This window comes from Fukomys damarensis, unplaced genomic scaffold (assembly GCF_012274545.1).
Source record: "Fukomys damarensis isolate Sample0158 unplaced genomic scaffold, DMR_v1.0_HiC HiC_scaffold_11, whole genome shotgun sequence".
In the NCBI taxonomy this organism is placed as follows: Eukaryota; Metazoa; Chordata; class Mammalia; order Rodentia; family Bathyergidae; genus Fukomys; species Fukomys damarensis.
The window spans coordinates 26,159,861-26,173,237 of record NW_022900923.1 but is presented as its reverse complement, the minus strand read 5'-3'; the positions used below and the strand labels follow the sequence as shown (position 1 = coordinate 26,173,237).

General features: G+C 38.4%; 1 protein-coding gene across 3 annotated transcripts in view; it reads right to left on the bottom strand.

Annotated features, from left to right (window-relative positions):
• Rgl1 (ral guanine nucleotide dissociation stimulator like 1) overlaps positions 1-13,377 on the bottom strand; it is a 260,886-nt gene that overhangs the window by 157,513 nt on the left and 89,996 nt on the right. For all 3 annotated transcript variants that reach the window (XM_010640560.2, XM_033762134.1, XM_010640562.2), the window contains exon 2: positions 6,937-7,100. In XM_010640560.2, coding sequence (XP_010638862.1) covers positions 6,937-7,068 — 132 coding nt within the window. In that variant the 5' untranslated portion in view covers positions 7,069-7,100. The remainder of the gene's footprint in view (positions 1-6,936; positions 7,101-13,377) is intronic.

Here is a 13,377-nt window from a genome sequence, read left to right as displayed (position 1 = left end):
CAGTGTGCTCCTGCTGCTTGTCGAGATTGTTATCCAGTTTTTTAAGTTCTCCCTCTTCCTGTCCTTTGGATAAACATGATTTAATATCCGAAGTATGCATGAGGAATACATTACTCTTTCCTCCTCCAAGAATGTGATGTTTCAATGTGGGGCCCCATTCCTGAGCTGGACAGAGGAAAAGAGGTCATATGTGCAGTCTTCATGCTGGCATTCACTAGATTAGTTTCACACAGAGAACATCTCTGTTCCATAGCCACAGAAAATATTACTTATTTGGGTGGGCTCCTCACAAATATAAAACACTGGACTCAGATAAGCCCAGTGTTTAATGGATGTCCCAAAGGAAATGCAATCAGAAATTTAAAAAAAAAGAAGAAAGAAAAGAAAAGAAAAAAAGTCACCATAGCTCAGTGCTATCCAATGGTGTATGAAGCCAATCTCGTTTGAGCCCAGAAATTACAACATTTTGGTTGATACTCCAATTTATAGAAACAACATATACCAATAATTCATTAAAATGATTCACGAATCAGTCACCAAGTATTTATTTCAGTCTGTATCCAATAGCATGTCAGTGTTTTGGGAGGTTGCGCATGAAACAGAGTTAAGCCTAATGGACAAGGCCTTTTGGACAGACAGTGCAGCTTAAAATTAGTACCATGGAAAGAAATTCGCCCATGTGATCTCTACTTTGCCAGACAGAGAAGAGAGACCAGTGGGAACTGCAGTGGTCTGGACATGCCAGGCCATCTCACGGCCATATGAAGTAGCATTTCTGAAAAACAAATTTGCCCATGTCTCTAACCCTACCTAAAACTCTACTGATTCTTCAGCGCCAAAAGATAGTTTCTAAATTTCTGATGAGACACCTAAGGCTTTTCATTATTTAGTCCTCGTCAGGGTCATTTCTTACCATTCTTTTTCTGCTGCACATGTTCTGAACTGTAGGACATTCTAACACTCCATTTTTCCAGGAATACATTTGATCTGAATCCTCTGCTAAAATTATATTTTCCAGGCTGATTTCTATTTTTCCTTTAAGAATGAGCACAAGTACTAGCTGCTGGGAAGCTTGCTTTCCCTGACACCCACACCTGTATGGGCACACTCATGCCCACTGGAGCACACCTTTAGGCTCTCAAAATACCTGTGCACACATTTATGGTGCCTCCATCACTGCATACTGCAACCATTGTTTATTAACTCTTCTTCCATACTTGCCCATTGCTAAAACTCAACTTTATTGAGATGTAATTTACAGATAGTAAAACATATCTATTTTAAGTGTGTAATCCAAGTTTTGAAGCAACCACGATTAGAAAAACAACAAGACATTCTCATCATCACAAAACATGTCCATGGGAAGCAGAGGCAGGAAGATCACAAGTTCAAGCCCAGCCTGGACTACTTAGCAAGACCCTATCTCAAAATAAATAAGGAGAGCACACAAGATACAGCTCAGTGCAAAGTCCTGTGTTCAATCCCCAGTACCTGACACACACACTCACACACACTCACACACACTCACACTCACAAAATGTCCACCCATCCCACTACTCCCCTTTAGAAATCAGTTATTTAGATTCTATAGACAGTTCTTTTTTTCATACCTGAGCCTTCTGTAACAGTTTTGATATTTTCTACTATATAAGAACTCTTTATAATTTTTAATTCAATATGTATATTTTAAGAGCCTATTTGGATGAGTTACAATTAATCAGTACATTGAAAATGAAATTAATATCATAAATTCAAATACACTTGACATTGACTTGTACATATATAAAACTTTTAAATGATAATAAAAACTCAGTAGTGAATATGTGTGAGCTAGTACTTAATTAAATCTGACCAAAAATAATAAAAATTCAGCATTATCTAAAATGATACTTCCTGACCAAATGAAATGTTTTAAAAGATACATTTTTAAACATACATTTTAAGTTTTAAGAATAGAGTTTTAGGGCTCAGGATGTTACTCAGAGGCACTGTGCCTCCATAGCAAGTGCAAGGTGCTGAGTTTGACCCCCTGTACAGGAAAAAAAAAAAATGAAGAACAGAGTTTTAAATAACCCCCCCCTTTTTTTTTTTTTGGCTTTTTGAGACAGGGTCTCACTATGTAGTTGAGACTGACCTGGAACTCACTATGTAGCCCAGGCTAGTCTAGAACTCCCAGCAATCCTCCTGCCTCAGCCTCACAAGTGCTGGGATTACAGGCGTGCGCCACTACGCCCGGCTAAATAACTCACATTTCTAGCACTATGGTGTATTGAATACCCTGACTCTCCCACTAAAAATAATTTTAAAATGTTTGAAAGCTGGGTGTGGTGGCACACACCTGTAATCCCAGCACTCAGGAGGCTGAGGCAGGAGGATCGCTGTGAATTCACAACCAGCCTGGGCTACATAGTGAGTTCCAGGTCAGTCTCAACTACATAGTGAGACCCTGTCTCAAAAATAAAAAAGTTTGATAGAAAAAAACTAAAATACCTTTTTAGTATATGAGAGGCTAGTAAGAAATTAAGACTTCTTAAAAGCCAAAACCTAAATAAAAGTAGAACCCACAAAGATAAGCATTAAAGTCAGTTTCCATTTAGAGATCTTAACCAAACCAGGCAATTTTTAGCTTTGTTTGTGTTTGTTTGTTTTTGACACTTATTGAACTGCCCACCAACCTTCTGTTTGCACTTGCCCTTCCATACCATTAGGTGACCACTATAAATCCTTGCCTAACTACAGCTTACATTTCTCCACCCACTTTCCTTGCACCTATATGAGGCAATGGGACTAGTTTTCAGTGGGACAATATAAACTGACAGAATGCCAGTCACTTCCGGTCCAAGAGAGTTAAGAATTGAGTGTGTTTTCATCAACCTCTTTGTTGTTGTTGTCGTTGTGGGGTTTTGTTTTGTTTTGTTTTGTTTTTGCAAATTGCCAGCTGAATACAGAAGATCCCTGGTCCCTGGAAGATGCAACAAGGGAACAGCCTGGCTCTCTGAAATACCATATGGAGAAAAGCAGCACGGTCACCAGAAACATCTACATTACGTTACTATGTGTTCAGAAATAAACTTCTATCACTTAGATCTTGGGGGCTATATTTGTTACAGTTTGATGTTATTCTAATCAACATAGATTTTATCTCTTTGAAACCCACAGGGACAACACACATATCCCAGATGGTTTGGGGAGATAATCTGCAGGAACTGCACAAATATAGGACCCCCAAAATGCTGTTCTTTCAGCATTATGTGAGCTAGTAATATACTCTTCCATGTCAATACAAGGGAAGTTGATGATCTCAAAATACAATACTGAGTAGGAGTAAGGAGAACTTATTTTTCCCTTAGAATTCACTACCACAAGCATGCTCATCCACTGGTTTCCAGTCTGTTCATATCGAGCAGTAGGAAAAACAGCAAGCTAAGAATTTACTTTTTAAACAATATTAATTTTATTGGTACATTTTAGGTGTACATTGTGATCACATTCATCATTGGGAATTTGTTCCTGTACATGATGTATCTTAGTTCTGGTTTTCTTCCATTCCCCTTCACTCGCTTCTACCCCTATTTACAAAAGCTTTGTTTCTGTTTTTTCCTCTTTTCTCATATTTTTTTTCTTTCCCTTCTTTCCTTTCCCCTACCCCGCTACTTCTCCTTCCCCTTTGAACCTTTACTTCTGATTTCACATCATCTATTTTACATTTTGGTTCTCATTTACACTTTCAGTTTCTCACACCAGAGAGAAAATTCAGTATTTTCATAGGACATAAGTGTCCTATTTATTTCACTTAAGGGTATGGCCTCAACGTGCATTCATTTAGCTATAAATGTCTCTAGTCTATCACTCTTTATGGCTGGGTGGTACTCCATTTTATAAACAAAACACACATCTTCTTTATCCAGTCACCAGTTGACAGGCATTTGGGTTGTTTCTAAGATTTAGCTATTACAAACTGTGCCACTATAAACATGAGTGCACATATATCACTGTGGTATGATGCTTTTAACTCTTTTGGGAAAACACCCAACAGGAGAATAGCTGGGTCAAATGGGACTTCTAATATTATAAAACAAAGCTACTATGATAAAAACAGCATGGTTCTGGCAAAGACACAGACCAGAGGATCAGTGGAATAGATTAGAAGATGCAGAAACAACTGCAGACACACTCAGCCACTCTCATTTTTGACAAAGAAGCCAAACACCCTCACTGGAAAAAAGACAGCCTCTTTAATAAATGGTGCTGGAAGAGCTGGGTTTGAACTTGCCAAAGATTATCTCTCACCATACACTAAACTAAATTCAAAATAGATTAAAGATCTAAATATTAAAACAGAAACATTAAACCTACTGGAAAATTGTTTAGGTAGAATCTTGAAGACATTGGCATAGGAAAAGATATCATCAACAAAACTTCATTCACATGTGAATTAGCATAAAGAATCAGCAGTGGGATCTTTTCTCATTAAAAAACTTCTGAGAAGCCACCAACAGCATAAAGAGACAACACACAGTGTGGGAAAAAATGTTTACAAGCTGTTCCTCAGACAAAGGTCTACTATCTAGAATATACAAAGAACTTTAAAAAGTCAGACCCCCCCAAATTTAAAGACCTGATTCAAAAATGGGCATCTGAAATGAATAGACATTTCTCAAATGAAGAAGTAGAAACAACAAATAAACGTATGAAAAACTGTTCAATATCACTGGTCATTTGAGAGATGCAGATGATAACAATGCTGAGATTCCACCTCACCCCAGAAAGAATGGCTGCTATCAAAAAATTAACCAATAACAGATTCTGGGGGTTGTGGTGAGAAAGGAAACCTCTTCCACTTTTGGTGGGAGAATAGACTGGTGCAACCACTGTGGAAATCAGTGTAGAGTTTCCTCAAGAATTTACCCTAAATGGTTTCCAGTTGCTGGTACTCCCAGAAACAAATGCAAATTCTCTCTGGAGTGAATTTTTTTCATTCCAAAAAAAGAACTCAGAGTCAAAAAAATAACAAAACACCATGTGAAAGAGACAACAACAAAAACAGAGCTTAGTAAGAGGTATAGTTTCTGAATTAACAGATTCAGAACAAAAAAACCATCATATCTAATATTACATTGAAACCCTCCCCTTTTGTTCCTGTATGTCTTCATATGTGCATGCAAAAAATTCAAGGCCCTGAATGAACTTTATCCATACAAATTTCACACATATTTGGGAAGTCGTTTAAGAATTCCAAAAGGTTAAATAAAAAGAAACTCACACCCCAAAACAGAAGAATGAATAAATGCAGTTTTTCAGAATAGCAAAAACATAGAGAAGACCTAAGTATTCAGGGAGAAAAGATATCACATTCAAAGCAATGAAAATTATACTAATGTCCCCCTCCAGTGCAATGGAAATTAGAGGAAAATGGAATTATTTCAATGTACTAAAAGAAAATCACCATAATTCTGTACCCATCTAAACTATAATTCTAAGAGGGTACCCAAAATAAAGACTCTTGAGAGAGAGGATTTGGTTATTGTTAGACCTCAGAAAAGTAAATACTAAAAGAAAAACAATCTCAGATGGACCTGCGACACAAAAAGGAAAATTGGTGAACAAAGAATAAGATTCTACTTTAGATCAACTAGATTGGAAAAATTCAATCTAACAATTCTAAGAGTGATGTAAAATAGGGAAAATTTTTATACTACATTGTTAGAAGAATAAATCAGCATCATAACTTTAAAAAACAAATTGACAATAACTTGTTAAATAAAACTTGCATGTATCCAACTCAAAAATTCAGCTAATGAGTATTCACATGGAAAAACTTTTACATACAGGAATTTATAAGCATGTTCAAAACAGTGTAACCTTCCTAAGTCTCCTCCTGCCTTTATAATCATGATTACTATCAGAAATCATAATCATCACATTATCTCTGTGTTAAGGTTATTCTGCTGTTATATACATCGGAAAATAAAACTGCAAACTGAGGACCAGAACACCTAGGCAGCCATCCAAACTAATGAGTGTCACCCAGGAAGATCCATCAGAAAGTGGCTGTTGGTCTTTCTGGCACCATTTACTAAATGTTATGCTTTTTCTTTATTGTATATCTATGCCACCTTGTCTTAAGGCTCTTGTTTTTCTAACCCTCTGAGGTTCAATTCAGGTTCAGAGCAGATAAGATGGACAATCCCAACCTCAAGATTTTCCCACACTCAGAATGACAGCTCCATTCTCTTGTCCAATCTCCCCCCTGTAGCTCTTCATTCAGTTATGTCTATAGGGAAATAGTTCTTCAATCCTTACCTTTATTTCTGAATTTACTCCAAACACATAACAATAAAAGGCAAGAATATGAAGAATTTCTCTCTCTCTCAAGCACAGAGCTACTAGTATTTGATATAATTCAAACAAAGCTTCAGTAATCTACTAGAAAGAGAAGAGTCTCAGAAGAGCATCCTTGAGAGAGAAGGAAGGAAGAAGAATGCTCTCAGCTATGCCACTGGTGAGGCTAAAGAGTAGATTACATGCCTATGAGCCTCAGATCTTTTCTTTTTCTTTGAGACAGGGTCTCTCTATGTATACAGTTCAGGGTGGCCTTGAACTCACTGTGCAGCCCAGACTGGCCTCAAACTCTTGGCAGTCCTTCTGAGTCAGTCTCTTTGGTGCTGGGATTACAGCTATGTGATTCCATGCCCAGCTCAGATCATCATTTTCTAAGTCCAGCCTGATGTGGTACCTCCTTTGTCTGAATCACTGTGTTTTCATCGATGTCCAAGGGACACACCTCTGACTCTTGCTCTCCTGTCATGGCTGTGCATATAGCTCATGAATAAAGACCTGCAGGCTCGCCCCTGGTGCAGATTACATTAAAAATTATAGTCTCAGGTGTGAGCAAATTCATCCTTGTACCAACCGTATCACTTAGAATCGTCTTACCTCCTCCGTCTTAAAAACTTCCCATATTCGAGCATGATCTTCCACCACCCAGTGTCCTGTGCTTTCTACCTTGGTGGAAAGTTTGAGTTTAGGCACCTCTTGAGTAGGCTCTTCCACAAGCTTCCCCTCCATCTTGAAAGAGGCAGGCAGGAGGCATTACGGATCTGTATAGAAGAATAAAGTGTGGTCCAGGTTAAAACCTTACCGTAAAAAGAGACATGATAGCAAGTGATTGTGCTCAGCTTTTGAATAATGACACCACAGAAGACCATATCACAATGGGCATCAACTCTTATGCCTACTTTTTATATTTTAAATATTAATTACTGGTATTTCAGTGCAGACTTCTGGAAGTAAAAGGGCACATCTTGATGCCAAAGTAATATAAATTTTAAAGCAAAGCAAAAGTATCATCTGACTATTGCATCTGTTCACCATTTTGCTCTGCCCTCCTCAGGATGAGAGATGGACTCTGGAGGATGTAAGAAAAGTCTGAGTGATCTTGTCGTATGTCCACACTGTGTGGTACAGTCAGAAGAAACACTGGCAATAGCGTCGGAAGGTTTCAAACATCTCCTATGCACTCAGGCTCCACATGAGGCAGACAATGATAATTCAGTAGTTTGCTTCCTATTATCTAAGAAGCACAGAGTCTCTGGGCAGAAAGGCGGTAAACAAGTACTAACAGCATGACACACTCAGTGTGTGAAATCCCACGGTAATCATGTTTCCAGACTGAGGAAGAGGGTTGAGGGCAGGGCTCCAAGACAGTGCACTTGTCTATATTCACGAGGCCCTGGTTCAATCCTCATCACCAGGGGGGAAAAAACTGCAAAGAAGATTCCTTTTGACATGTATAAGCCATGCTGCTTTCTGGGCCTTCAGTTCAACAGTAGTCGCCACAGGACAACACTCAAAACTGATACTCATGCTTTGTTGGCATCTTTCCACGAGTCACCAAAGATGGTTTGCTCAGAATCTCATCCTCTCCTGCATGGTTCAGTGCCACAGTGTGAAGGTGTCTCCTTGCCTCCATCTGAGTCACCACGAACCTATCCTTCTCAGGTTAAGTTTTGTAAAAAGCAAGTCTGTTAATGATGTTCTGCCTGCCTGAAACGTTCTCTTGAGACTAAAATCTAAGTTTCTTCACCTGGAATAGAAGCCCTTTGAGTCTGACTTCTTCCACCTCCCTCCATCCATTTCATGTACGCACTGGTCCTCCTCGGCCACTCTGCTTCAGCCTTTCCAAAGGACTTATACATCCCCAGTACATCCAGCACCTTTACTCCTTGTGATCCATCCTCCCTGAGGATCCATCCTCCACAAGAGAATAAAGGTCTATGTACATCGAACAGACTTCCATCTGTCAACTATAATGCTTTATTTGCTTTCAATCTCATTTCCACCTTCTAGTCTTATAAGCACCTTGAGATTAAAAATGGGGTCATATACAGAGTAAGTACTAAATAAATGTTTCATGAACACATTAATTCAATCAATTCATCAATTGGGAGAATACAATGAAAAAAGCAGAATCTAATACAGTCAAATAGCAATTATAAAAGTCAAGTTATACCTTCCTTTTAACTTTATTAGCACAGTGGGCTAAGTTCTTCAGAAGAAAGAGACTAATCATTCATCACGTTCCACCAAGCAGCCAATATTTCAAGACAGAATTGCTCGTTAGCTTACAACAGAACCGTTCTCATGGAAATGTCTTTGGGGAATTGAGCATGTTTGCAAAAAGTAGGCATTATGCTCACATAACCCACAGCCCAAATAAAAAAACTGGAAAGTGAAATCAACACAAGGCAGGGGTGAGAGGTCAGGGGATCTGAGACAACTGTCTTGTGCAGGGGAGCTGGCACCTCATGTGCTCCATCTGCAAGCCACGGCGAGCAGGCCGTCTGCTTTCACAGAACACCAGTGAGGAAACTGATAAGCGAAGCTCTCGTGAAGGACTCAGAAACACAGAGCACTTAATGTGCCCCCGTTAGCCATCAGGAAGCAGAACCCACATGATTAACGATCAAAGTTCTTCTGAGTGGACACACTAATAAATGATGCTGACACGAACATGCAAGGAACTAAATAAAGCAGAGTCATGTGGAAGTTTCTAGCCAAAAAGAAAAGGAAATTTAAAATAAACAGGCAAGATGGAAACAGGCCAGATTAGTAGGGAAGGAAATTCCATTGTTGTTACTGGAGATAAAACTATAAACAATAAATAATAAATCAAAACAGAGTGGGAAAACTACATAACATGGTTTGGGATGTATCCTTAATATATCATAGAAACGCAACTGGATAAAGTGACAAATTACAAAAACTCAACACAAACAATGGAACATCTGTAACCCTAATGTATCCCAGCAACCCCACAGCTCTTCCTCTACTGTCTGCCCACAGCTGTTCTCTCATCTCTGCACTGTGGGTGAAAGCTGGCAATTTTTCAGTGCCGGAGATTGACCTCTACTGCACACTGACTTCACACAGACTGCTCCTTGCCCTGTTTGGGAAGAAGACTTGAAATTGCAGACAGTTCCAAAGCATCTAGAAAACCAGAGATATATCAAGAGGCAGCCAGCTCTTGCAAGGCCCTTCAAGCATTTTGAATTCCTCCACCCCATGGACACTTGAAGCTTTCTTGGTCATCTTCAGTACATCTTCTTACTCTAAAAAAAATGACCTTATATACACTATATGTTGGGCTTCCAGTATGCTAGGCATTGTCTACATGATCTCTATCCTGCAAAATAACCCTACAAGGTAGATACCACTATTTAACAATAATAGGAGAATAAGATTCAGGGAGGTGAAGTAAGCTTACTATACACTGTTAGAAATTTGTAGAATTTCCAGGTTCATTCTCTCTCTCCTAGGTCAGCTGAGAAAGCTTTCGGCTCCACCCACTTCCCCATCCTGGTGGAATGATGTCCCTTCCCAGGCCCTAGAGTTAGCGGCAGCATCTCCACTAACTGACACAACAGCTCCCCCTTGAGAGATGGTCACTCTTGATGAGCACAACGTTAAGGGTGGGCTAGAGACAAGGGAAGGACCTTTGTCCTGCCATTTCAACTTCTGCTCCTGGCAGGCTTTATGGGTGTGTGAGGTGTACGGTCACCCAGCGCCCTGTGCTCAGAAGGGCCCCATGCTTGGTTGAATGCTCTGCTGTCTTTGTCTCAAACTTTTTATATTTTGCAAATGGGACCCTGCAGTTCTGTTTTGCAGTAGGTCCCACAAATTACACAGCCCGTCCTGCTGTGACTTGTCTTTTTCTCCTCCAGTCTGAAGTTCCCCTTCATATTTTTAACAAATCATGCATTATAAGTTTACTACCAATTCTCTTTTTAAAAGAGTGCAAAGTCTATACGGTAGAGACTTTTTTGCTAAAACAGGAGGCAATATAGACCTTCATTTACCTCTGAGGTACTATGTCTTAGAATTGAACTACTGCTTTATTTTTTAAAGCACATGGACAAGGCTTACAAGGTAACTGCAACGAAAATGCCACTAACATGAGCCCACTTGACATTACCATCAGACAATATGAAATCACGGTCACCTGAAAGACAGAATCTTTTTTCAGGGTAAGAATGAGACTAAAAGTTCTTTTGCAATTAATTTTTAAAAAATGAATCCTAAATGAATCCGAATCCTAATCCTACCTGATACCCAAAACAATGATTTTTATAAAGTGCTGAATACTCAGATCAGCCTTAAAATAGAAGCTGGGTAGGAAAAGGAATTTGGATGTATATACAAGCAACTATCTGATAAAAACAAAAAACAAAAAACACAGAAACAAATTTTTTTTTCTCAAAAATTAAGACATAAAATTGCTTGAGATGGGCCAGGGATTTAGCTCAGTGGTGCCACTGCCTGCCTCACAAGCACAAGGTCCTGAGTTTGATTCCTGGAACCCCCCAAAATTGCTTGATAACTTTTTTCTGATTAAAAATAATTGTGGCAGTGCACTGTGTCTTCTGCATGAAGCTGAGAAGGAAAACTAAAACCAGAAAGATGAGTCTGATGGAATGAAAGAAAGATGCTCTCCTTTGACACAGAGAAATGATCTGCAGATGAGAAAAACCACAAGACAGTCTCTGAAGTCACTCTGTCTTCAAATCTGAGAGCCCTAACATCTACACCAGAGATGAGGGGGTTTTATTAGTAGCTTAGAGTTAAGTTACATCAAAAGATCAGTCTAATGAAACTGCATAGATTAAAGAAATTAATAGCAATTCAAAACTGGTAAAAAGAGGATGATGAAAAGATAAGAAAATATGTATTTCCTTAAATAAAGGTACTTATTTGAAATTTGTGTTCTTAATATTTATAGTCTTTTCAAAATATTCACTAACAGTATGCCTGTGATGTACTATAAATTATCTATAACACATACTTTTAATCTATTCTATTCTTTCAAAATTAATCACTGATTGGAGCTTGTTGTATTTTCCATGATAATACCAAAGGACCTACTTGATGGTTTTTATCCCGTTTTAAATAGTCATCAAGCACCAAAAAGTAAATGAGGTAACTTCTCAGAGGTTAAAAGCGTTGTGTTGAGTGGCAATCTAAGAACATAAAAATTTGCCATTTTTAGTGTCTGTTCTTGCCATTTGGTAAAAGATTATCCACAAGTCTCATGGATAAAATTTTTGAAACATGGCTTTGAAATAAATTTTAGGCCACAGCTTCACTGAGGTCTGTATTTATTTTATTAACCTCATGCTGGACTTTAATAAATCAATCTGTACTTTACTGAATTTGACTTTCTTTCCTATGATAATAAATAGTACATGAGATATCCCTCATAAATTATTATCTTTTTTTTCTCCTCCCTCTCATCTTTAAATATTTTGGAAATGAAAAAAAAGTGTTTAGCATTCAGAACTTTCCTGGAATGGTTTAGTGTTTCTTGTGTTTATGTGCCCTTTATGCACATAAATGTTTTACTTCTACCTGGAGAGATATTTTTATTTTTCAAATTCAATTCAGACTTCTCATATGAAAAGCGTCTGGCATTTGACCTATTTCAGTCCCTTTCCATGATTATTCGATTCTTTTCTGCCATTTCTTTTCTCCTACCTTCTCTCCTCCTCACTCTTCTCCCTAACAAGCTGAGGTCCTGCCCGGACAAGACAGGCTTGTTTATTTCCTATTTTAACTCTTCCAACTGTCAGAAAGTCTTTGTACTTTAGTTTCACTTAAAGGTTCAGAATTGATGCAGAGAGAACTGAAATTCAAGCCAGAAAATGAGTCCAAATCATGAAGCTGTATTTAATTCTCTGTGTATCCCTTGGGCACCCCGGTTCACCCTTCTTAAACTCAGTATCCTCATCTTTAATAAGAATAAACTACAAGGCTGCTGAGGCTCCTGATAGTTGTAAAACAAGGGACTCCCCTTCCCAGAAATGTGAAAGTGAAACTAATATATACTGAGTTGTTTTTCCAGTAAATCTGAAGGATTTATACTGCTAAACAGAATAGTGAAAGGTTGTGATTTCTGTAAGTCACTCTTACTCATTGTGCTTATTCCCACATTACACATTCATCATTCAAGTGTAAAACAAGCAGTATGATATTTTAATAGCCCCCCGACCTCCATGGATACAATATCTGAGATTTGACAATTCAAGTACAACTTCAAACTCTCTAAGATGCAGTCAGTGATACACTTGCTACAGCTTTATGAAACTGTGTTTGGACGTGCCCACCAACTTAACATGCTGGCTCAAAATAGTAAAGTTCTCTAATCATGATTTCTATTGAGGTGTTTACCAATTGGGGGATCCAAGACGTTTTCAAGACATAGCCTTCCAATTGCCTACTTTTGAAAGCAAATAAAATACAACCTAAAAAAAAAAAAGTACAACCTATCTGAAATCAAAGACTCCTATAGAGAAATGGAGACTGAAGCACTGACAGATACCAGACAGGAAGGACCACAAGAAACCACAATAAAGAGATTCCCAGCTGGGCAGCATCTGTCCCAGGGAGAAGACCTGTCTTATCATTTCATAGCAGTACAAGCGTTGGTTGTGTTTGCAGTGACAGTGTAAATCAACTTTCTAGAGGGTAAAGCAACAACAGATCTTAATCTCTTGCTCTCTGTAATCTCAACAAATCCTTTAGTCTATATAAGGAAATTTATGTTGAATGCAATGGCACTCTGCATGGTTGAGGCAAGAGGGAAGTGAGTTCAAACCCAGGCTGGGCAACTAAGCTAAAAAAAAAAAAAAAAAAAAAAAAAAAAAAAAAAAAGCAATTTACCTATACTATACTCTGTATGTTGCTCTCTTTGCTTTCAGCAACTAACTCTGGCCTCTCCTGACTGCCAGCTCTCTGAGAGAGCAAGGCAGTTTTTAAAAAGTCCTCATGCTTTTAAAACAAGCATTTTCAAATTTAAAAAATACTAGAACAAGAGTAAGCATG